The 25,350-nt window shown below is 40.4% G+C and overlaps 2 protein-coding genes across 5 annotated transcripts; both read right to left on the bottom strand.

Moving 5' to 3' along the window:
• Window positions 1-3,721: 3,721 nt before the first annotated feature.
• Window positions 3,722-8,867, bottom strand: LOC108431192. Its single transcript, XM_037540234.1, has 9 exons — window positions 8,658-8,867; window positions 7,175-7,230; window positions 6,987-7,061; window positions 6,798-6,875; window positions 6,570-6,668; window positions 6,407-6,454; window positions 6,235-6,315; window positions 5,711-6,114; window positions 3,722-4,409 (listed from the first exon to the last, which is right to left on the bottom strand). The coding sequence occupies exons 1-8, from the start codon at window positions 8,830-8,832 to the stop codon at window positions 5,965-5,967; spliced, it is 762 nt and encodes a 253-aa protein (XP_037396131.1). The 5' UTR covers window positions 8,833-8,867; the 3' UTR covers window positions 3,722-4,409; window positions 5,711-5,964.
• A 9,371-nt stretch (window positions 8,868-18,238) lies between these two features.
• On the bottom strand, window positions 18,239-24,837 carry LOC108431183. 4 transcript variants are annotated; one of them, XM_037539911.1, is made up of 10 exons: window positions 24,290-24,837; window positions 23,607-23,677; window positions 22,120-22,175; window positions 21,932-22,006; window positions 21,743-21,820; window positions 21,515-21,613; window positions 21,352-21,399; window positions 21,180-21,260; window positions 20,684-21,059; window positions 18,239-19,222 (listed from the first exon to the last, which is right to left on the bottom strand). In XM_037539911.1, the coding sequence occupies exons 1-9, from the start codon at window positions 24,295-24,297 to the stop codon at window positions 20,910-20,912; spliced, it is 666 nt and encodes a 221-aa protein (XP_037395808.1). In that variant the 5' UTR covers window positions 24,298-24,837; the 3' UTR covers window positions 18,239-19,222; window positions 20,684-20,909. The 4 variants fall into 4 exon arrangements, with proteins under 4 accessions (XP_037395808.1, XP_037395807.1, XP_037395806.1 ...); XM_037539910.1 differs by lacking the exon at window positions 24,290-24,837 and having other exon boundaries at window positions 20,684-20,781; window positions 20,949-21,059; window positions 23,607-23,961; XM_037539909.1 differs by lacking the exon at window positions 24,290-24,837 and having other exon boundaries at window positions 21,743-21,817; window positions 23,607-23,961.
• Window positions 24,838-25,350: the final 513 nt, after the last annotated feature.

Genomic DNA, 25,350 nt, shown 5'->3' with positions numbered 1-25,350 from the left:
AGCACTGTTCAATCCATCATCCGGAAATGGAAAGAGTATGGCACCACAGTAAACCTGCCAAGACAAGGCCGTCCACCTAAACTTACAGGCCGAACAAGGAGATCACTGATCAGAGAGGCAGCCAAGAGGCCCATGGTGACTCTGGATGAAATGCAGAGAGCCACAGCTCAGGTGGGGGAAACTGTCCACAGGACAACAATTAGTCGTGCACTACACAAATGTGGTCTTTATGGAAGAGTGGCAAGGAGAAAGCCATTGTTAAAAGAAAACCATAAGAAGTCCCGTTTGCAGTTTGCCAGAAGCCATGTTGAGGACACAGCAAACATGTGGAAGAAGGTGCTTTGGTCAGACGAGACCAAAATAGAACTTTTTGGCCACAATGCAAAACGCTATGCGTGGCGGAGAAATAACACTGCACATCACTCTGAAAACACCATCCCCACTGTCAAATATGGTGGTGGCAGCATCATGCTCTGGGGGTGCTTCTCTTCAGCAGGGACCGGGAAGTTGGTCAAAGTTGATGGGAAGATGGATGGAGCCAAATACAGGGCAATCTTGGAAGAAAACCTGTTGGAGTCAGCAAAAGATTTGAGACTGGGGCGGAGGTTCACCTTCCAGCAGGACAACGACCCTAAACATAAAGCCAGAGCTACAATGGAGTGGTTTAAAAAAAAGAATATTCATGTGTTAGAATGGCCCAGTCAGAGTCCAGACCTAAACCCAATTGAGAATTTGTGGCAAGATCTCAAAACTGCTGTTCACAAACGCTCTCCATCCAATCTGACTGAGCTTGAGCTGTTTTGCAAGGAGGAATGGGCAAGAATTTCAGTCACTAGATGTGCAAAGCTGGTGGAGACATACCCTAAAAGACTTGCAGCTGTAATTGCAGCAAAAGGTGGCTCCACAAAGTATTGACTCAGGGGGGCTGAATACTTTTGCACGTCGCACTTATTAGTTTTTTATTTGTAAAAAATGTTTTGATTCATGTATAATTTTCTTTCCACTTCACAATTGTATACCACTTTGTGTTGGTCTTTCACATTAAATTCCAGTGAAATATATTTATGTTTGTGGTTGTAATGTGACAAAATATGGAAAAGTTCAAGGGGTATGAATACTTTTGCAACCCACTGTATAAACAATGCAGCTGTGTTTCATCCTGTTCAGTTTTTTTTTTAACTTGGTGATGTAAATAATACTTGTCATGCGAACCAGTATCAAACAAACAGGACCCCCATCACAGTTTTACCTCATTATTACAGTAATTGTAATGTTTGTAACACAAATTATGCTTTTTTCTAAATTCTGTGTGTGTGTGTGTGTGTGTGTGTGTGTGTGTGTGTGTGTGTGTGTGTGTGTGTGTGTGTGTGTGTGTGTTGGTATAAGTGGTCTATGAAGACATTTTTCTTGACTTTTCAGTGTGTTAAGATGACAATGTGGCTTATCAAGATATTATTATGTCCTTGTAAAGTAAACATTATAAACTTTGTTATATGACTGTTATAAGACTCCCTATGCGATTTCCATGAATGTCCTGATAAAGCAACAAACCTGACTTTTGCTGTATCGTGTTGTATCACTTTGCTGCCCCCAGAGGCAGGAGTTGGTATTGCAGCCACCATACACGTCCTTACAATCCATACACATGACCCATACATAATACCCAATAAGTCAAAAAATATTACTTTTTTGTATCGTGTTATAAATTTGCTGTCACTAGAGCTACAAACTGGTACTGCAGTCACTTTAAATATCCACTAATTCTTTACACAAAGCGCTCCATTTTAAAATAACCGTATTACAGAATGCTACACTGATAAGATCCAGATTTTAAGGACCGCACAACAGAGAAACCTCATGTAGAAGTGAGTATTAATCTCATATCTAAATATCTAACTCATATCTAACTCTTATTTAAAAACAGTTTTAATCATTGATTACATTCACAGTACAGTAGGCTTGCCCGTTCCAATTAGTTTACCTGGTTAAATAACCTGCATTTTAAAATAAAAAGAATGACCATTTATTAATTTTGATGTAACTAAGTAGTGATATAAAATAAAACTGAATTAACCGTACTATTTTTAACATAACAGCTACACATCTTATGATATTAACAGATAGCTATCTATCAAAGTTATAGGCCCCATTTCTGGAAATGAGTAAGAGATTGTGAAATATTAAAAATATGACTTTTTGTCATTGTTCTCTTTTTTAAAGTTATACTGTACGTTTTGTGGATTTGGAGACCTCTAGGGTGGAAATTGCTCACAGGCTTTACAGGGTGACTCACAGCAGCACACTATATTTTAGCGTTTTTATTGTATGTCATATTGTAATCATGTGATTGTGTGTGTGTGTGTGTGTGTGTGTGTATATATATATATATATATATATATATATATATATATATATATATGTATATATATATATAAACACTCCACAGCAAGCACAGGGAATATGTATTCATATGTAAACCAGACACTGGGAAATTACATATATTTTCTGCTAAAATATTATGCTATGCCTCTAATTTTAATGACTCATGTACAGTATGTCAATGGTAACACATACAGTCAGAAACAGTAACATCAGAGTATATGTCACCAAGTATCAGAACTTATAGATTAGGAGTGTTATATACAGTACAGAACTGGAATCTACACCGACTGGCTACTTCATTAAATACACCTCCTTGTGACTGCAATCACTTTCCATATTATCAGCTCCACTTACCATATAATACCTCTTTTCCACCAACAAAGTGCCGGTGCTCGTATCACGAGCTGGCGCTGGTTCCCAGGAACTAGCGAACCCTTTAAGAGCAGGCCCATGTTTCCACTGGTTTGAGAGCCGAGCGATTGCGTATCTGGATGTGGACGTTCCCGAGCCCAGAAACAGAAGTCGATAGACAAAGCATAAAAACAACATGGTGGAACACGTTCTTCATTTGAAAATTTTACTTCTTGCTTGACGATTCATTTTTCCATTGTTTTCCATCTGCTTCCATAGTTTTCACTCTTTCTATTGCTTCTTTGGAAAATGGCGTATCAACAACTTGACGTGGTGATGGCACTAGAAGACCAACACAAACTGTGCAGCAGCAGATGATCTATCGTCTCTGACTTTACATATACAAGGTGGACCGACAAGGTAGGAGTGTCTAATAGACTGGACAGTGAGTGGACACAGTGTTTAAAACCTCTAGCAGCACTATTGTGTCTGATCCACTTGTACCAGCGCAACACACACTAACACGCAACCATCACGTCAGTGTCACTGCAGTGCTGAGAATGATACTACCCAAACAGTACCTGCTCTGTGAGGGTCCTGTGGGGGTCCTGACCACTGAAGAACAGGGTGAAAGGGGGCTAACAAATTATGCAGAGAAACAGATGGACTACAGTCTGTAACTGTAGAACCACAAACTGCTCCTATATGGCCAGTGAAGCTGATAAACTGGACAATGAGTGTATAAACAAGGAGGTGAACGCAACAAAGTGGCCAGTCGGTGTATAAATCCATTTATGCACTTCACAACTTTTTTTGATGAGAATTTTTCAAGGAATAATTTTGACAGAAGGTAAAAATTAGAACAAATCCATTTGTTTGTAACATTGAAATAAATTCAGACTTTATTGAAAACTATTCATAGGGTTATAGTTGTTATAAATACTCTACAAATACAATTTACAAAACAGAAATAATGATAATTGCCACTATTTTGATTGACAATAACTAAATATAATCTTAATTATTTTTACTTATTAAAGTCAAAATTCCTTCTGAATGATGATTAGTCTGAGCATGGATGCCAAACTGTTAGTTATAGACAAACTGAAGAACAGCAACTACAGCCAATAGTCTAGAACCCAGGCTGTGAAGCCTTCTAGCAGGATCTCAGTAAAGAGTCCATGTGTGTCACTCAAAGCAGATTCACTGCTTTAACACAAAAACCTCTGAGCTGGTTGGTAGCTTGATGTCATGATGATGAGATGAAGTAACATCTTCTGACTCAGTCCATGGCTAAGATGATGATGATAACTGAGAGCTTGATGTGTATGATGGCAGTGGTGATGAAGCTTCTGCTGATGATAATGTCCAGTGGTGATGATGGCACTGATCTCCTCTTCATGGGTCCTGATGTCTTCAATGGTCCTGGGTCTGTGGTTAAGACAATAATGATGATGCCAGAGGCGATCCTGCTTCTGATGAAAATAAACGCTGGAGATAAAGTCCAGTGATGGCTGATGGTGAAGTCTCTAAATGTCTTGCTGCACTTCTTGTCAAGGCTTCCTTCTGCGTACATCCTCTGATCTGGTCCAGACCCTGAAGTCCACAGTTTGAAGACATGTAGGAGTCACTGCTGTCTAGAGCCTCGAATCCAGAAGGAACGAAGCACTGGAACCCTGAATGAAGCACAGTGAGAAAGAGAGAAAAAGAGAGAGTAAAGCTCTATTCAGACAGGTTGCACTTTCTATGAGGAGCTGGGGCAATGACAGTTCACCCTGAGGACATCTGTAATGTTTAAGAGTGATTCACACAGGATAAGAAATCTCAGGCTAAATGGAAGAGATGGGAGTGGCTGCTTTATTCATGCACTGCCTTCACTACAGGAAAGAGTAGAACAGATGTGAAAACATTTCATTTATCCATTATTTTGTCTACATAATGATTTACCTCACTGTGTTAGGTGAATGCAGTGTGTTATTAATTGCCATTAGCTTTTTTTTTTAAGTCATGTTTACATGTTCTCAGTTGTGCACGTGAGACAGGACAGAAACGCTGCATATTAGCCTGAGAAGTTGAAGTTAGCTTCCTATTCACCAGCTTCTTGTTTGATTGTTCTCCTTCTACCTTAAATGGTCCAGCAGTTACATTCTGGCTCCTCAGGCATTATAATGATAACTGCAGCATCATTTAAGGAGGAACAAGAAAATTCCCAACAAGAAGCTGGCGAATAAGAAGCCGACATCAGCTTCGTCAGAAAACACAAGTAAGCGCTTCTTTGAGCATCTCCCGACTTGAGAAACTCTGTTTCCACAGGATATGATAGTGTTTTACTAACATTTCCATTTGCACAGGATTAATATAACTGGAGGTTATTTTTATGGCTCATTTTACAGAAGATAAAAGGCATTAGCATCTTTACTGACACGGGAGCAAATTGAACTGAATATACTTTATAGTCTATTATTAAAACATTTGTACTCATGAAATTGTTCAACCTCAAAGATCACACATCACACACTCCCCACACCATCACATTCACTCCAATCATAAACTCTGACTTACTCCTCCGTTTCATGTTCTCCTGACATGCCCTTCCAGAGTTACAACACAACTCTATTATAAATGTTAATGTTTTAAAATGTTAAAACTCCCTTAATGCCTACTGGTGTGATCATTTATAATAAACAGGTAAGCTAATAAAACATTGTCCATCACTGGATAAAAAAAAAACCTGCTGATACAATTTATGAAAGAAATATGACTGGATTAAAATGTTACTTTTCAGAGTCCACATTTGTATATAAAAACAGATGTAGAACTATTTTACTGTCACAAAGATTACATAGAAAACATTTCTCTACAGTAAACTATTTCACATCAAACCACTCTGAATGACTTTAATATTACACTGCAATGATTCAACCATGCAGGATTTGAACAGTTACTGTTATTCCCCTTTAAAATTAATATTTCATACCATGTTTCCAGTCTAGAGATGATAAGATGTGATGATCCACCGTCATTCTCTCAGAGATAAATCTTCAGGGGCTCTCCTGGTTACACAGAAAACTGCATCTGAAAAACACACACACACACACACACACACACACACACACACACACACACACACACACAGAATGATAGAAAAAAATGATATAATTAGCACTATAATAACTACAGTTACAATGATAATGAACTTAAAAAGGTATGATATTAAAGTGTAGAGTGTGATTAGAAGCCTGGTGGGGGTCCTCGTGGTTTGCTAGAAACCATGTACGGTGCCAGCGTCTCAAGGATCCGGGTGTTGCTGGAATGGTGAGTCCTGAAACAGCCATCTGAACCAATGGATACCATCTTCAGTGTCTTCCCCACTTTGGTTTGCTGCAAAACACACACAGAGAAATGCTGAAAATGCTTACATTTATAATTGGACACAATTTTACAAACTACTAAGTTACAATCTATTAACTGAACTGCAAAAGTACACAATGAAGTACTAACCAGAGTAACATTCTGCAGTGATGTCTCCACTGATTCAGTGCGAAGGTAGAAGGTCGCCTCGCTGATTGATGTTCCAAAACGCTGAATGAGCAGATGAGATGTTGATGAAAACATCTAAACAGGGCAATCTGGCAGCAAAGGTCTTACGGTCCAAATGAGATTACAGCTTTACCTTGATGCAGGCCACAGCAGCCACAGTAGCGAAGTGCTGAGGAGGAAGCTGTAAAATCAGTGAACACCATGAGGTTCAAATAAAAAGGCAGTAAAACAGACAGAAATGGCAGAAAACATGATCACAGTCAAATGATGAACCTGCTCCAATAACTGAGTCTCACCTCCGGGAACAGATGATAAAATTCGTTGCTGAGCACCCACCAGTGCTCAGACTCCAGCCCCTCACAGATGGTCCTGTGTTGGAGCTTCAACTCCACCAGCTGCAGGAATCATGAAAACATCTCATTAACTTCACCATCGTCACACTCAGAATCAAACTACAACAGTCAGTAAAGTGTTTCTCTGTGCTGAAAAGTGAATCATTGGCAAAATAATCAGCTGAAACGAACCTTCGTGCTGTCAAAACGTGGCTGTGAGAAGGTGTAAGCAAACATCCTGTTTGCTCTGTCCAAAGCTTGGCAGTGCTGCTACAGGGACAGAGGAGAATAAAGTGTTTGGGGGAGACTGCAGTACTAATCACATATTAGTGGGAAAAATTCTTTCTTTGAATTGAATCAGTGTGAAGAACAGAATTTTACCTCAAATCTCACCAGCGCTCCGCAAGAAAGGGGTGGGATGAAGACCGCCTGCTGCCAGCTGAGCACAGAAACCTCCTACAGCAAAGACAAATCAGTGGTTAATACAGGGACATTGGTGTAGTCAAGTCTGAATAAACTTTATCTTCATGACCTTTAGCCATTTTAAACTGATGAGTAAGAAAGACTACCTGTGGCACGGGGGCACAGCCTGAAGGTAAGATGGCCAGCCTGTGTTCCTCCATTCCTGAGGAAAATAGTTTAAATAGTAACTGGCATGTTCAGGATCCTGAAGGGCTTTACAGTGTAAAGAGAATCTGCAGCAATGTTCAACAACTCTCCTGAATGAAGGGCAGCTGAAGGGTCACTATGATCTGACCGTTTGTTACTCTGGGGCTGAATTACAGAAACATCTTAACTCTGATATCTTATCTGTTTAGTAACCATGACAACTTCAGTTAGGACTGACTTTAGGACAAAACCTATCACAGAACAACAGTTCCTAACTTCATGATCTCATCCTAACTCCAGATCAGAAAACAGTATCACAGAAACATCCTGACTAGACAAATTTTCCTAATTACTGTCCCAACTTTAGGACAAGGCCAGTGTTACTCTAACCTCTGTTTTAACGGTCTGTTTCTATTGTCTTTAGACAACTCTCAGACTGCAATAGAGCCCCCTGTTGCCCCACTGAGGGCAAACTGGCAGCCCAATGACTTTTGCTCAGCGTTTTCCAGGCAGTCAACCAGTGGTTAAACAGAGTATTAGACAAAATGTCATGTCCATCACTTTTTCCACTCACAGTCCTAGAGGGGGTCGATCTTATCAAGCCATTGGACCAATATCTGCTTAGTATCCGGGCTGTGACAGGCAGCATAGTTCACTACCAGCATAATGACTTTACATTTATCCCTGCTGCAAAATGGTGGGTTGACTTTTGATGTTTTAGTTTTTTCTAAATATGCGTTTTAAAAAGCCCAGCAGACTCGATCTACCCCGTCTCCTCTCATCGACTTCGTGTGTTAATGTTGGTGAAAGCTCGTCTAATGAGCTATTCCAGTGCTGGTGGTGAATAATGAGGAGACAGAGCTGGTCTGTGTCTGTTTATTAGGAGGAATAACGTTAGCGCTGCTGGTTAAAAGCGTTTGGGAAGTAGAAACTGACGCTGCTCTGATAAACAGCACTGAGCGCTTTCACTACATTCACATCTTACAGTTTATCACACTGTAGTTTGGACCTTTTCACATCAAGAACTGCAGCTCTGTGACAAACTGACTCACATTTTTCACATTATTGTGGAGAAGTGTTCACGTTTCGGCTGCGCGCGGATCGTCTGTTGCTCAGTAACAGACACAAGTGATTAGCTTTAGGCTAAAGTTAGCTAACGTTACTGACACAAAACAAAGTGAAATCCCTCCATATCACCCAGTCTCGGCCTGTTAAAGTCTTCAACCGGTCACTTAAATAAAAAGCGCATTTTTTAAAAGTCTTTCTCCCCAAAAGCCCCTCAGACCTGTTTTCCACTAAAGCCCACCGTCAGCTGTAGCTGCTGCAGGTCAGAACACGCTGTCAGGATCAGCAGCACTAAGTTTCTCTCTCTGCGGCCGTTTTTCTACATCAGGTGTCTCTCTTAGCGCCCTATGCTGGCAGAAATATCCGCTCCTAACTCACCGTCGCAGCCGTCCGTCTGGGTCGCTGCATCTTCGTCCCTCGTCGTCCGCTGTCCGTCCTGGATCCGCCACCTGTAAAAAAGAAGAGCAGACGTTACAGCTGCTGCTGAGATGCCGGCGGCCCAAAGAACCGCTGGCCGCAGCTGAGCGCCGAAGATGAACGCAGGAAGCTTCATCTTAAAGCAGAAGGACTCCGGTAGTTCGCTGAGAGTGAGAGCTCAAGAGAAAGCAGCTTGATCGTTTGGGTGTCGGTGAACGACTGAACGATTTTAGACGTTCAGCTTCTTTAATGTTCTATGGAACGTTCTTTCACCTTGGTAACGGTCTTTAGTTCAAAACATGTTTAAGTTACGTGACAGCGGTGTTTGTAACATACAGTCCATCAAACTTCACATCTCACCTTTAAACTCATCTTGTGGTTTGAAAACTGTTGCAGACAGAGAGACAAATAAGACAAATAAGAAAGAAGATGTAGAGAATTTACAGAGAGATTAACATAGTAGCTCTGTGTAAAGGAGATTTAGACTGTATTTACTGTAAAATAGCTCTACAAGTGGAACAAATCAGAGTCTTAATCCTGCTGTGTCTTACAGGAAAGTGTCCCTGAAAGACAGTAAAAGACAAGATGGAGATGAAGAGTGAAAACAGTTTGATTCACTTTACTGAACCAGTTCATGCTTCACTCTAAATGAACACATTATTATGAATATCTAAGAATGTTAAGCTTCACTTTAAAATACATTTTGTACTTTTTAGACCTTTTTCTTTGACATGGATTTTGACGTGTCTGAGGTGCTCATGGTTAAATTTAATGTCTTTTAAGTGTAAATTCAATAACAACTTTATAAAATGTATGTATTTTTCATCAAGGTATAAAATGTTTTTAAATTATTTAGGTATTTAGTTTATTCATAAATGTGTTTACCTGTTCACACATGTTCAAGATCTGCTGTCCAATTTGTCATCTTGGGATGTCTGACCCTTTAAGAAAGTGAACTTGTACATGACTTCACAACAGTCATGTTGTTGTATCTACAATGCACTGAAGACCTGTAAAAAGGTTCAAATGTCTAACTTGTCATTGTCCACCCTGTCATTTATCTTGCCATGACAGGGTGGACACATACATTATATTTCCAAAAGTATTCACTCACCAAATCATTGAATTCAGGTGTTCCAATCACTTCCATGGCCTCAGGTGTATAAAACCAAGCACCTAGGCCTGCAGACTGCTTCTACAAATATTAGTGAAAGAATGGGTCACTCTCAGGAGCTCAGTGAATTCCAGTGTGATACCATGCTAGGATACCATGCAAGTCTAGTCGTGTAATTTTCTCACTACTAAATATTCCACAGTCAACTGTCAGTGGGATTATAACAAAGTGGATGTGATTGAGAATGACAGCAACTCAGCCACAAAGTGGTAGGCCACGGAAAATGACAGAGCTGGGTCAGCGGATGCTGAGCCACATAATGCACAGAGGTCACCAACTTTCTGCAGACCCAATCACTACAGACCTCCAAACTTCATGTGGCCTTCAGATCAGCTCAAGAACAGCGCAGAGAGCTTCATGGAATGGGTTTTCATGGCGAGCAGCTGTATCCAAGCATTACATCACCAAGAGCAATGCAAAGTATCAAATGCAGTGGTGTTAAGTGCCGCTACTGGACTCTAGAGCAGTGGAGATGCGTTCACTGGAGTGATGAATCGTGCTTGTGCATCTGGCAATCCGATGGATGAGTCTGGGTTTAGCGGCTGCCACGAGAACAGTAATTGTCTGACTGCATTGTGCCAAGTGTAAAGTTTGGTGGAGGTGGGATTATAATGTGAGGTTGTTTTTCAGGAGTAGGGCTTGGCCCCTTAGTTCCAGTGAAAGGTCCTCTCAAAGCTTCAGCAGACCAAGAGATTTTGGACAATTTCATGCTCCCAACTTTGTGGGAACAGTTTGGGTACAGCCCTTTTCTGTTCCAACATGACTGCACACCAGTGCACAAAGCAAGGTCCATAAAGGCATGGATGAACGAATTTGACTGGTCTGCACAGAATCCTGACCTCAACCCAATAGAACACCTTTGGGATGAAGCGGAGACTACAAGCCAGGCCTTCTCGTCCAACATCAGTGTCTGATCTCACAAATGCGCTTCTGGAAGAATGGCCAAAAATTCCCATAAACACACTCCTAAACCTTGTGCAAAGCCTTCCCAGAAGAGTTGAAGCTGTTATAGCTGCAAAGGGTGGGGTGACATCATATTAAACCCTATGGATTAAGATTGGAATGTCACTCAAGTTCATTTGCGTGTGCAGATGAGTAAATATTTTTGGCAATATAATGTACATGTCATGTGCTTGTTTTTTATTGTTGTTTTTCTTGGTTTTATATAATTAATTATATAATTCATAACATATAATAAATATTAATAGTTTCTATTAACTGTTGAACTATTAATGTTAAAAGAATCAAACTGTAACAAGAGCACTTAAATAGTCAGCATGACCAAAACACAGACACACTCAGTCCCTCACTCACCCAGAGTCACTCTCCTCTCTCATAAGCTGAGGTGTTTATGATGGGCACACTGTTAATGAAACTACTGCCATTGTTGTAAATGTGAAATGTTCTTGTCCACCCTGTCATATCCTGGTCCACCTCGTCATCTTCATGTTTTATTAGAATAAATCAGAAATTCTTCACATGTAAACAAAGCATCATAATTGCTTTATTATACAGAAGAGTCTCAAAGACTCAGCACACCGATAATGACTCATAGGGTTTTCTGCTCACTCCAAATGCAGTCATTAAACAAAGACATGTTTGATGTCCAAGTTCTGCTTCTTTAGTGTAGTATTAGGGCTGCTAGGCTAACAGTGCTAACAAGCATGGGAAGAAAATAGTCATCTAAATGGTTTCTGCAAATACAGGCCAAAATCTTCATCATATTTGCTTCAAATTATGTTAATACGCTACATAAACGTTTTTGTAAAACAGTTTAGTAGAACTGCATGGACATATTCACACATTTAATCTTAAATTGGAACTGCAATGTCATCTGGATAATGTCCTGCTTTTCTGTACTATTCCTTCTTCAAACTCTGGGAGGATGTAATGCAGTGTTGTAAAATGTCACTAAACAGATATGTAGCTTCAGCACTGTCATATCACAGCCTTGCTGTAAGACAGTTGGAAGTTGAATATTAAATTTTGATAAACCTACAAAAATGAGGAGTCATGTGATGCATCAAAATGAACAGCAAAGGACTTTTATTCTAACATGTTCTTAAGAAAGAGTGGTGACCCAAAGAAGAGCCCAAGTGACCTTTAAGTTCAAAGCCAAGGTCAGTGGCCCTTTCATGACTCCTAAAAAAAGAAAGAAATTGAGTTAGAATTTGTCAGTAAGGTGGTTTGTCCCCAGGAAAACCATAAAAATGTAATATAAAAAGATAAATGTTCATATACTTGAAATGTTTATTGTTGAAATGTATGTTTATACATACATTTTAAGAACACATGTTTACATTGGTGTCCAAGTACAAAGATTACTTTAAGTTACATACTGATAAATGTGATTAAATATTAATTCTTTTTTTCTTTTGTCTCGTTGCACTAGCTGACATTGTCTTGGTGAAAAATTCAATGATCCAGTCTAAAACGAATTCAAAACTATGAAAGTTATCATCATCATCGTTAACCACTAGTCCAGATAGGGTCGCGGTAGCAGTTGAGGGAGCAGAGAATCCCAGACAACCCTGTCCCTTGCAACTTCCTCCAACTCATTCCCGGGGACCCCAAGTCTCTCCCAGGCCAACTTGGAGATATAATCCATGATGATCAGATGCCCGAACCACCCCAGCTGGCTCCTCTCAATGCTGAGGAGTAGCGGTTCTACTTTGAGCTCCTCCGGGATGACAGAGCTCCTCACTCTATCAAATAGTGTAGCCTGCCACCCTATGAATAAAGCTCATTTCTGCCGCTTGTATTCCAGAGCTCGTTCTTTCGGTCATTACCCACAGCTCATGACCATAGGTGAGAGTCGGGATGTAGACCGACCGGTAAACAGAGAGCTTTGCCTTTTGGCTCAGCTCCCTCTTCACCACTACAATCCGGCAGGGTGACCACATTACTGCTGCTGCCTGTCCCAGCCTGCAGCCGATCATATGATCCCTCTTTCCATCACTGGTGAACAAGACCCAAAGATACCTCAACACCTTTCCCCTTACCTGGAGCGGGCATGCCATCCTTTTCCGGGGTAAGACCATGGACTCAGACTTGGAGGTGCTGACCCGCATACCAACCGCTTCACACTCAGCTGCAAACTGGAGGCATCCATGTGATTCAGCCAAAAGAACAACATCATCTGCAAACAGCAGAGACACCACCCTCCGGCCTCCACACATCATGCCCTCCTGACTCCGGCTACACCCTGATATTCTGTCCATGAATATCACAAACAGGAGCAAAGACAGAGCACAACCATGGCGGAGCCCAATGCTAACACTGAAAGGGTCTGACTTAATGCCAATTATATGAACACAGCTCTCACTCTGGGAGTACAGAGATCGAATGGCCCGGAGTACCCCATACTCCCGGAGGACCTCCCACAAGATATCTCGGGGAACACGGTCATATGCCTTCTCCTAGTCTAAAAAACATATGTAGACTGGGTTGACAAACTCCCATGCCCCCTTAACAATCTGTGAGAGGGTGAAAAGCTGGTCCATTGTTCCATGGCCAGGACGGAATCCACATTGTTCCTCGTCAATCTGATGTTCAACTATCAGTCAGAGTCTCTTTTCGGGCACATTGGCATAGACTTTCCCAGGGAGGCTGAGCAGTGTGATACCCCAATAGTTGGCACACACCCTCCGGTACCCCTTTTTAAAAATAGAGACCACCACCCTGGTCTGCCAGTCCAAGGGTACTGTTCCTGAGGTCCATGTAATATTGCAGAGGCGTGTTAGCCATGACAGCCCCACAGAATCTAAGCATCTCTGAACAAATCTCATCCACCCCAGTGCCTTGCCACTGAGGAGCTTACCAACTACCTCAGTGACCTACAACAGGGAAATGGAACTGAGGTCTTGATGTGTATGATGGCAGTGGTGATGCTGCTCCTGATGGAGAAGAAAATCATATGACGACAGTGTCCAGTGGTTCACAATTCATGACTATCAGGAATGGTCAGCCTGTTCAGTCTGTGTTTGATCCACTTGTACCAGCACAACACAAACTAACATACCACCACCACTTCACTGTTACTGTAGTGCTGAGAAGGATTCACTACGCAAATAGTACCTGCTCTGTGAGGGTCTATGGGGAGTCCTGACCACTGAATAACAGGGTAAAAGGGGGCTAACAAAGTAGCAGATAAACAGATGGAATCCAGTCTGTAATTGTAGAACTACAAAGTGCACCTATATAGTAAATGGAGCTGATAAAACAGATAATGAGAACTTTTGAAAACAGGAATTTCCCTTGATTATTGAACAATATAACTATGATTATTTTCTGCCAAGTCTCCAGTCTGGTGATGAGTAGATGTGATACTCCACTGTCACACTCAGAGAGGAAAACATCCAGAGGCTCTTCTGACTACACATAAAACTACATCTAAAAAACATACATACAGACACACACAGACATTGAATTTAATTCAAATAGGTTGTTAAACGTTTTACATTTACAGCATTTGGCTGACACTCTTATCCAGAGCGACTTACAATTTGATCATTTTACACAGGGAGGCCAAGGTGGTGTTAGGAGTCTTGCCCAAGGACTCTTATTGGTATAGTGTAGGGGATTGAACCCCAGTCTACAGTGTAGAAGGCAAAGGTGTTAACCACTACACCATCCAACCATCCAAGGTAAGGGGAATGGACCTGCCCCTAGTGGAGGTGTTGATAAAGGCTCCTTATCCATCTACAATGTTTGTGACAATACAATATCATGAAATTCACTTACAAAACTGTAATGTTGATTTGCCCTAAAGCTCCCTTCCCCTTAACTTACATAAAGAATCTGTAATCTTAATGTTATTGCCAAACAAGGTGAAGGTTGAATCAGGGTAGGCACTTGAGCACATTTTCCCATTTCCCTCACTCACATTAACAATCCATAATCTTGATTTATATATCTGTTATTTTATCATGACTTTAAACCTAGCACAGCACTATCCCTAAAACCCCAAACCATAATTTGGGGCCTAACCCCTAAACGTTTCCTCAGATGTACAACAGTGGTTTTAATGTCTGATTGTGAACCTTAAATAAATTTTTTTGGGTTAAAAGTTTGTATTTGTACCTTTCCATAAACGATTGTTTTAAAACAGAACAGTAAAATAAAAAGCCTGGAGACGAGACGGGGTGTGTGGAGAAAATATCATTTCAGTGGATTATGGTACAGTAATGTTCCCTGATTAAAGGTACTAAGGTGGACCCTTGAGGGTCCCACCCCAGTAACAAAAGGGGCACTGACCCAGAGACAGCTTAACACCTTTATTTATGACAGGATGTGTTTGTTCTCGGTGCAATTAGTCATTGGGACAAAGTAGGCTAGCAGTGGATGAGCAATAAAAATAAATTTGTGTTTTCATTTATGTGTTTATGTGTTTATCTTTCATACCTCACAGAATTGCAATCACTGTCATAAAAAGCCAAAACATTCCCCTTGCTTTAGCAAAGTGTATATGGTATATGAGAGAAATATAGCAGCTCTCAGAAGCAGTATCACTTATCCTAATGAGAATTATTCACAAGCAAATCCCTCTTTTGAACTTCACAAAACAAAGCTCTAAGTTAAATTTACCTACAGCAGCAGCAGCTCAGGGAACCTGAATTTTCTCTTGACGAAGTGCAAATAACTGCAAACACAGACAGTAATTTCTGCTTTGAATTTGTAAAATACTTAAATATTTTGACTAATAATAAAATGTGAATGGTTTATTTTCCTTAAAATGTTAAACAGGATTTCAATACTAAATTGTTTCTGTTCTTTGAAATGCAGGACAGGAGGAATCTCCCAGCATGCTTCAGGCTCTGCAGATGCTCTGTAGTGAAGTTCAACCAAACTATAACAACGGCAGTCAGAAGAGCGCCTAGCTATTTTAGTGATGGACATCACAACAGGTCACTACATGTTCACTACCTAACAACTTCTGCACAGGATCTCAGGATTTTGCACCACTGAACTCCAGCAAAGTGAAATCTGCATATTTACGCATGAATTTTTGTTTACACAATGTACATTTTTAGTGCATTCTTATTTTAACTTCATTTTTTAATTACTCAAATTGTTTGGAGCTCCTTTAAATTTCATTTATGAATAAATTCTATAAGCAAAGTCTGCTGAGGCCTGCACCCCAAGTGACTATCTTGGAAGTTTGCATTATCCCTTTAACAGCCTAGAAGAATGGTAGAAATAGACAGCACTATAGCGCTGCAGCTATAAAATGTGATTTCTGCTGTTTCGGAGGTTCCTCAGATAACCTATGCATTCTTTTTTCAGTAACAATGATCGAATATACTGTATTTGTATGATAGAAATGTGCAAGATGTACAAACCGGAGATAAACTGGATTTTCATCCTCATAGGCTAGTGAGTAAGTCAACATTCCTGTTCATTGTATTTAAGTACTATTATCTATTGTGGCAGTTGTATGTAATGTTATTATATCAAGAAAGCTGTAGTTGTCCTGACTTTTATCTCAGTGCTTTGCAGAGAGATGGGAATTGTTTGCATAGCAGGCGGTTCTTACGCCTGCCTTTTCATCCCGCATTGCTCGCTAGCTGCTTAACACAGGATGACAAGTTTTCATAAGCACAGAGCCGGAGAGGCCACTAGGGGTCCTAAAGAAAGGGGCAATGTCTATGTTTCTGCATTTGCAGAGAAGTGGGCACTTCTTGCAATAGGCAAGATCAGTATGAATCGGCACAACTGTTATTTCAAGGATTTTAAAACAGGTTAATTGTTTGTCCTGTCACTCATCACACTGTAACAAGAGCACTTAAATAGTCAGCATGACACACTCAGTCTCTCACCACCCAGTGAGTAAATATGAAATGTTGTAAATATGAAATGATCTTATTATGAACAATGCCTCCCACCCACTCTACGACACAGTGATGAGCTCATTCAGCTCAAGACTCACTCATTCTTACCTGTGGCCATCAAACTCTATAACTCCTCCCTCAGTGTGTGATTCACAAAACTCAATACGAAACTGTTCATATGTGCAATATTAACAATTGTGTGTGCAATAACTCAGAGGGACACTAACTTAATTTAAATAATTGTAACTGCTTTATACCTGATGTTTCATATTACTATCACAATCACCGCCACCTTACTATATTCATAAGTACTTTAAATTTTTAAATACTGTAAATTTCTCTATATTGTCTTAAATTATTAGTAAAGTGTTTATTTTTACATAAGTGGCTGCAACTGTAACAACTGCAATTTCCCCCTGGGATCAATAAAGGAATCTGAATCTGAATCTTGTCAGGTGTAATACCTGCCTTCATCACCAGAGGTCATCCTCACCTGAGTACTGACTTGATTCCTCCACTGTTGGATATTTTAGAGTAACTAGACCTTTTTCTGAAGTCTTTGACTCTGTTTATTGACCCCCCTTTGGTACCACTGCTGTTTCATTATCTTTTTTTTGACTTTTTGGACTGGCTCTGTCTCTGATTCAGATTTTTGTGATCTTTTTACTGTGTTTTTGAGTAAACAGGAATTATGGTTACCAATCATTTTTAGGGCCCATACGAGTTACTGTGAAAAACAGGACACCATGTCTCTCTGAAAATGACTCCATAGTTTCTACAACTTTCTAAACATCATTTATGTATGTTGTCTTTTTACATGACAGGGTGGACACAACATGTAGTTGCATCATAAGATGTAGACTTGACCTTGCAAAATAAAGTGTTTAAGTTTCACGCAGACGTTTTCTGTGTATTTCACTCTTTTAGTGATGATGAATATTAAAAATAATTAAAAACCTTAAGTCATTTTTTGAAAGTTCTGAGAAGTCACAGCATATGATTGGCCGATTTGGAATTTGACAGTGACTTAAACCGTTTCCACAAATATTCACCAAAATCTTCATAGACTTGCTTTGAATTATGTTCATAAACTACCTAAACTCAATGAATAAGAGCATTTTAGAAGAACTGCATGGATATTCCTTATTTACACTTTTAATCTAAACTGGAACTACATCATCATCTGCATAACGTCCTGCTTGTCAGTATTATTCCTTCTTTAAACTCTGGGAGGATTTAATGCAGGAGCGTGTTGTAAAATATCACTATGCAGGTATGTAGCCTTAGCACAGTTCTAAGGCTTCAGAGAGTTAAAAACTGAATGTCCAGTTATGATAAAACCTATGAAAATGGGGAGTTTTCATGTCGTAGCAAAACCAACTGAAGAAGACTTTTATTTTGACGTCTTTAAAAAGTGATCTTCATGGTGCAATAACAAGGTTAGCAGCCCTTTTATGAGTAAAAATGTAAAAACTCTAATTTATTGTCACAGGTGTCAGTCAGGTGGTTTGACCCCAGGAAAACCATGAAAATGTGTCTTGTTTAAAATGAATTTATACCTTTTATAGCAGCTACAAAACAAATATAAATGCATTGATCAGATTCTAGCAGGTATAAAAATGCACTTCACAACTTTTTTTTGATGAGAATTTTTCAAGGAATAATTTTGACAGAAGGTAAAAATTAGAACAAATCTATTTGTTTGTAACATTGAAATAAATTCGGACTTTATTGAAAACTATTCATAGGGTTATAGTTGTTATAAATACTCTACAAATACAATTTACAAAACAGAAATAACGATAATTATATGCTGTTGAGACTTGCCACTATTTTGATTGACAATAACTAAATATAATCTTAATTATTTTTACTTATTAAAATCAAAAGCCCATCTGAATGATGATTAGTCCGAGCATGGATGCCAAACTGTTAGTTATAGACAAACTGAAGAACAGTAACTACAGCCAACAGTCTAGAACCCAGGCTGTGAAGCCTTCCAGCAGGATCTCAGTAAAGAGTCCATGTATGTCACACAAAGCAGATTCACTGCTTTAACGCAAAAACCTCTGAGCTGGTTGGTAGCTTGATGTCATGATGATGAGATGAAGTAACATCTTCTGACTCAGTCCATGGCTAAGATGATGATGATAACTGAGATCTTGATGTGTATGATGGCAGTGGTGATTAAGCTTCTGCTGATGATAATGTCCAGTGGTGATGATGGCGCTGATCTCCTCTTCATGGGTCCTGATGTCTCCAATGGTCCTGGGTCTGTGGCTAAGACAATAATGATGATGCCAGAGGTGATCCTGCTTCTGATGAACATAAACGCTGGAGATAAAGTCCAGTGATGGCTGATGGTGAAGTCTCTAATGGTCTTGCTGCACTTCTTGTCAAGGCTTCCTTCTGCGTACATCCTCTGATCTGGTCCAGACCCTGAAGTCCACAGTTTCTTGATGACATGTAGGAGTCACTGCTGTCTAGAGCCTCGAATCCAGGAGGAACGATGCACTGGAACCCTGAATGAAGCACAGTGAGAAAGAGAGAAAAAGACAGAGTAAAGCTCTATTCAGACAGGTTGCACTTTCTATGAGGAGGTGGGCAATGAAAGTTCACCTTGAGGACACCTGTAATGTTTAAGAGTGATTCACACAGGATAAGAAATCTCAGGCTAAATGGAAGAGATGGGAGTGGCTGCTTTATTCATGCACTGCCTTCACTACAAGAAAGAGTAGAACAGATGTGAAAACATTTCATTTATCCATTATTTTGTCTACATAATGATTTACCTCACTGTGTTAGGTGAATGCAGTGTGTTATTAATTGCCATTAGCTTTTTTTTTTTGTCATGTTTACATGTTCTCAGTTGTGCACGTGAGACAGGACAGAAACGCTGCATATTAGCCTGAGAAGTTGAAGTTAGCTTCCTATTCACCAGCTTCTTGTTTGATTGTTCTCCTTCCACCTTAAATGGTCCAGCAGTTACATTCTGGCTCCTCAGGCATTATAATAATAACTGCAGCATCATTTAAGGAGGAACAAGAAAATTCCCAACAAGAAGCTGGCGAATAAGAAGCCGACTTCAGCTTCGTCAGAAAACACAAGTAAGCGCTTCTTTGAGCATCTCCCGACTTGAGAAACTCTGTTTCCACAGGATATGATAGTGTTGTACTAACATTTCCATTTGCACAGGATTAATATAACCTGAGGTTATTTTTATGGCTCATTTTACAGAAGATAAAAGGCATTAGCATCTTTACTGACACGGGAGCAAATTGAACTGAATATACTTTATAGTCTATTATTAAAACATTTTTACTCATGAAATTGTTCAACCTCAAAGATCACACATCACACACTCCCCACACCATCACATTCACTCCAATCATAAACTCTGACTTACTCCTCTGTTTCATATTCTCCTGACATGCCCTTCCAGAGTTACAACACAACTCTATTATAAATGTTAATGTTTTAAAATGTTAAAATTCCCTTAATGCCTACTGGTGTGATCATTTATAATAAACAGGTAGGCTAATAAAACAAAAAAAAACCTGCTGATACAATTTATGAAAAAATTACTGGATTAAATTGTTACTTTTCAGAGTATTTGTATATAAAAATGCCTTTAATAAGCTAAAACTGTCCTTAAGAGGGGAATTCAAAACTGTACACTGTACATATACATATATACACAGTAGTTCTGAGATAATGTCATAGAGTAAAACAGTTTTTTAAAACTTTTGTGGTTGAGGGATTTGTAAAGTTTTGTAAGGCAATATAGTCCCTTATGAAATCTGAATTTTTCAGATGTAGAACTATTTTACTATCACAAAGATTACATAGAAAACTTTTCTCTACAGTAAACTATTTCACATCAAACCACTCTGAATGACTTTAATATTACACTGCAATGATTCAACCATGCAGGACTTGAACAGTTACTGTTATTCCCCTTTAAAATAAATATTATTTCATACCATGTTTCCAGTCTAGAGATGATAAGATGTGATGATCCACCGTCATTCTCTCAGAGATAAAACTTCAGGGGCTCTCCTGGTTACACAGAAAACTGCATCTGAAAAACACACACACACACACACACACACAGAATCATAGAAAAAAACTATATAATTACCACTATAATAACTACAGTCACTATGATAATGAACTTAAAAAGGTATGATATTAAAGTGTAGAGTGTGATTAGAAGCCTGGTGGGGGTCCTCGTGGTTTGCTAGAAACCATGTACGGTGCCGCCGTCTCAAGGATCCGGGTGTTGCTGGAATGGTGAGTCCTGAAACAGCCATCTGAACCAATGGATACCATCTTCAGTGTCTTCCCCACTTTGGTTTGCTGCAAAACACACACAGAGAAATGCTGAAAATGCTTACATTTATAATCGGACACAATTTTACAAACTACTAAGTTACAATCTATTAACTGAACTGCAAAAGTACACAATGAAGTACTAACCAGAGTAACATTCTGCAGTGATGTCTCCACTGATTCAGTGTGAAGGTAGAAGGTCGCCTCGCTGATCGATGTTCCAAAACGCTGAATGAGCAGATGAGATGTTGATGAAAACATCTAAACAGGGCAATCTGGCAGCAAAGGTCTTACGGTCCAAATGAGATTACAGCTTTACCTTGATGCAGGCCACAGCAGCCACAGTAGCGAAGTGCTGAGGAGGAAGCTGTAAAATCAGTGAACACCATGAGGTTCAAATAAAAAGGCAGTAAAACAGACAGAAATGGCAGAAAACATGATCACAGTGAAATGATGAACCTGCTCCAATAACTGAGTCTCACCTCCGCGAACAGATGATAAAATTCGTTGCTGAGCACCCACCAGTGCTCAGACTCCAGCCCCTCACAGATGGTCCTGTGTTGGAGCTTCAACTCCACCAGCTGCAGGAATCATGAAAACATCTCATTAACTTCACCATCGTCACACTCAGAATCAAACTACAACAGTCAGTAAAGTGTTTCTCTGTGCTGAAAAGTGAATCATTGGCAAAATAATCAGCTGAAACGAACCTTCGTGCTGTCAAAACGTGGCTGTGAGAAGGTGTAAGCAAACATCCTGTTTGCTCTGTCCAAAGCTTGGCAGTGCTGCTACAGGGACAGAGGAGAATAAAGTGTTTGGGGGAGACTGCAGTACTAATCACATATTAGTGGGAAAAATTTGTTCTTTGAATTGAATCAGTGTGAAGAACAGAATTTTACCTCAAATCTCACCAGCGCTCCAAAAGAAAGGGGTGGGATGAAGACCGCCTGCTGCCAGCTGAGCACAGAAACCTCCTACAGCAAAGACAAATCAGTGGTTAATACAGGGACATTGGTGTAGTCAAGTCTGAATAAACTTTATCTTCATGACCTTTAGCCATTTTAAACTGATGAGTAAGAAAGACTACCTGTGGCACGGGGGCACAGCCTGAAGGTAAGATGGCCAGCCTGTGTTCCTCCGTTCCTGAGGAAAATAGTTTAAATAGTAACTGGCATGTTCAGGATCCTGAAGGGCTTTACAGTGTAAAGAGAATCTGCAGCAATGTTCAACAACTCTCCTGAATGAAGGGCAGCTGAAGGGTCACTATGATCTGACCGTTGTTACTCTGGGGCCGTATTACAGAAACATCTTAACTCTGAAATCTCATCTGTTTAGTAACCATGACAACTTTAGTTAGGACTTAGTTTAGGACAAAACCTATCACAGAGCAACAGTTCCTAACTTCATGATCTCATCCTAACTCCAGATCAGAAAACAGTATCACAGAAACATCCTGACTAGACACATTTTCCTAATTACTGTCCCAACTTTAGGACAAGGCCAGTGTTACTCTAACCTCTGTTTTAACGGTCTGTTTCTATTGTCTTTAGACAACTCTCAGACTGCAATAGAGCCCCCTGTTGCCCCACTGAGGGCAAAACTGGCAGCCCAATGACTTTTGCTCAGCGTTTTCCAGGCGGCCAACCAGTGGTTAAACAGAGTATTAGACAAAATGTCATGTCCATCACTTTTTCCACTCACAGTCCAAGAGGGGGTCGATCTTATCAAGCCATTGGACCAATACCTGCTTAGTATCCGGGCTGTGACAGGCAGCATAGTTCACTACCAGCATAATGACTTTACATTTATCCCTGCTGCAAAATGGTGGGTTGACTTTTGAGATGTTTTAGTTTCTCTAAATATGCGTTTTAAAAAGCCCAGTAGACTCGATCTACCCCGTCTCCTCTCATCGACTTCGTGTGTTAATGTTGGTGAAAGCTCGTCTAATGAGCTATTCCAGTGCTGGTGGTGAATAATGAGGAGACAGAGCTGGTCTGTGTCTGTTTATTAGGAGGAATAACGTTAGCGCTGCTGGTTAAAAGCGTTTGGGAAGTAGAAACTGACGCTGCTCTGATAAACAGCACTGAGCGCTTTCACTACATTCACATCTTACAGTTTATCACACTTTAGTTTGGACCTTTTCACATCAAGAACTGCAGCTCTGTGACAAACTGACTCACATTTTTCACATTATTGTGGAGAAGTGTTCACGTTTCGGCTGCGCGCGGATCGTCTGTTGCTCAGTAACAGACACAACAAGTGATTAGCTTTAGGCTAAAGTTAGCTAACGTTACTGACACAAAACAAAGTGAAATCCCTCCATATCACCCAGTCTCGGCCTGTTAAAGTCTTCAACCGGTCACTTAAATAAAAAGCACATTTTTTAAAAGTCTTTCTCCCCAAAAGCCCCTCAGACCTGTTTTCCACTAAAGCCCACCGTCAGCTGTAGCTGCTGCAGTTCAGAACACGCTGTCAGGATCAGCAGCACTAAGTTTCTCTCTCTGCGGCCGTTTTTCTACATCAGGTGTCTCTCTTAGCGCTCTATGCTGGCAGAAATATCCGCTCCTAACTCACCGTCGCAGCCGTCCGTCTGGGTCGCTGCATCTTCGTCCCTCGTCGTCCGCTGTCCGTCCTGGATCCGCCACCTGTAAAAAAGAAGAGCAGACGTTACAGCTGCTGCTGAGATGCCGGCGGCCCAAAGAACCGCTGGCCGCAGCTGAGCGCCGAAGATGAACGCAGGAAGCTTCATCTTAAAGCAGAAGGACTCCGGTAGTTCGCTGAGAGTGAGAGCTCAAGAGAAAGTAGCTTGATCGTTTGGGTGTCGGTGAACGACTGAACGATTTTAGACGTTCAGCTTCTTTAGTGTTCTATGGAACGTTCTTTCACCTTGGTAACGGTCTTTAGTTCAAAACATGTTTAAGTTACGTGACAGCGGTGTTTGTAACATACAGTCCATCAAACTTCACATCTCACCTTTAAACTCATCTTGTGGTTTGAAAACTGTTGCAGACAGAGAGACAAATAAGACAAATGAGAAAGAAAATGTAGAGAATTTACAGAGAGATTAACACAGGAGCTAACACAGTAAAGTGTCATAGCAAAGGCTCTCAGTTTTACTTTTAATACATAAAAAAATCTTTGTGCAGTATTTTGGAGTATAATGGAGTATATCTGGAGTATAATGGAGTATTTTTTGAAGATTGATGAGGTAATTAATTTAATTTGGAGTAAGACTGTAATGACAGGCCAAAACTTACATCATCATTTATCTTTGAAGTCTTGGGGTCCTGGTAGTTTTTAAGTCATTTTTGACACTTCACCAGCCCGTCTCCTGTTAAAGAGTATGACCTGACAAAGGGTCAAACTTGCTAGTGCAGCATAATCTTTAGCAGATGTTTTCTCTTTTAGGACCCTCAGTGCAGATTGTGTCTCCTGATGAAGGAATTCATGGAGCTTTTGGATGTCTCTAGTAAGTGGCAGGGGAGAAGCTTTGTTGTATTTTGCTTCACTGAGATTTGTCAAGGCAGAATGGGAGACAAACTCTGACCACTTCATTTCACACAGCTTCTGGAACATGCTGACAGGTCTGATAGCCTCCTGATCATCTGCCATGAGTCCACGGCACTGTACAAGGTCACTGACCTTTCTCAGAGAATCACCCATTTTTAATGTGAGGCTTGGAGACTTGGAGGGCAGCACGGTGGCGTGGTGGGTAGCGCTGTCTCACAGCGAGGAGGGCCTGGGTTCGATTCCCTTGACGAGTAACTCCTCTTTGTGGAGTTTGCATGTTCTCCCTGTGTCTGTGTGGGTGTTCTCTGGTTTCCTCCCACAGTCCAAAGACATGCAGTCAGGCCAATTGGATATGCTTAATTGCCCCTGTGTGTGAGTGACTGTCTGTGTTTGTCTGTCTGTCTGCCCTGCGATGGACTGGTGACCTGTCCAGGGTGTATCCTGCCTTCCGCCTGATGACTGCTGGGATAGGCTCCAAACTTTTCTCCGGTCTTTAAGTGCATCATCTGCACTCTGTTTTTGGCCTATAGATTTTAAAAGGCATCTTCGCACATATCTCCACAGTTCTTTTCTGGAAAACATTCCTTTGCAGTACAAACAATAGTCAAATGCTCCTTTTTTTGTTGCCCATTTTTGGATTCCTTTTTACTTTGAGACAACCCGATCCAGTCTTTTGTACTTCTGAATTGGGCTTGAAATTTTCCTCATTTCTTAATTTTTCCAACAGTATCTTTCTGTTTTTGGCTCCATGGGGGAGACTAAGAGCCTGAGCAATTTCCAGACTTTCTTTTTCATGTATTTTGAAATG

This window comes from Pygocentrus nattereri, chromosome 7, assembly GCF_015220715.1.
Source record: "Pygocentrus nattereri isolate fPygNat1 chromosome 7, fPygNat1.pri, whole genome shotgun sequence".
NCBI lineage: Eukaryota > Metazoa > Chordata > Actinopteri > Characiformes > Serrasalmidae > Pygocentrus > Pygocentrus nattereri.
This window is presented reverse-complemented; position numbering and strand designations above follow the sequence as displayed.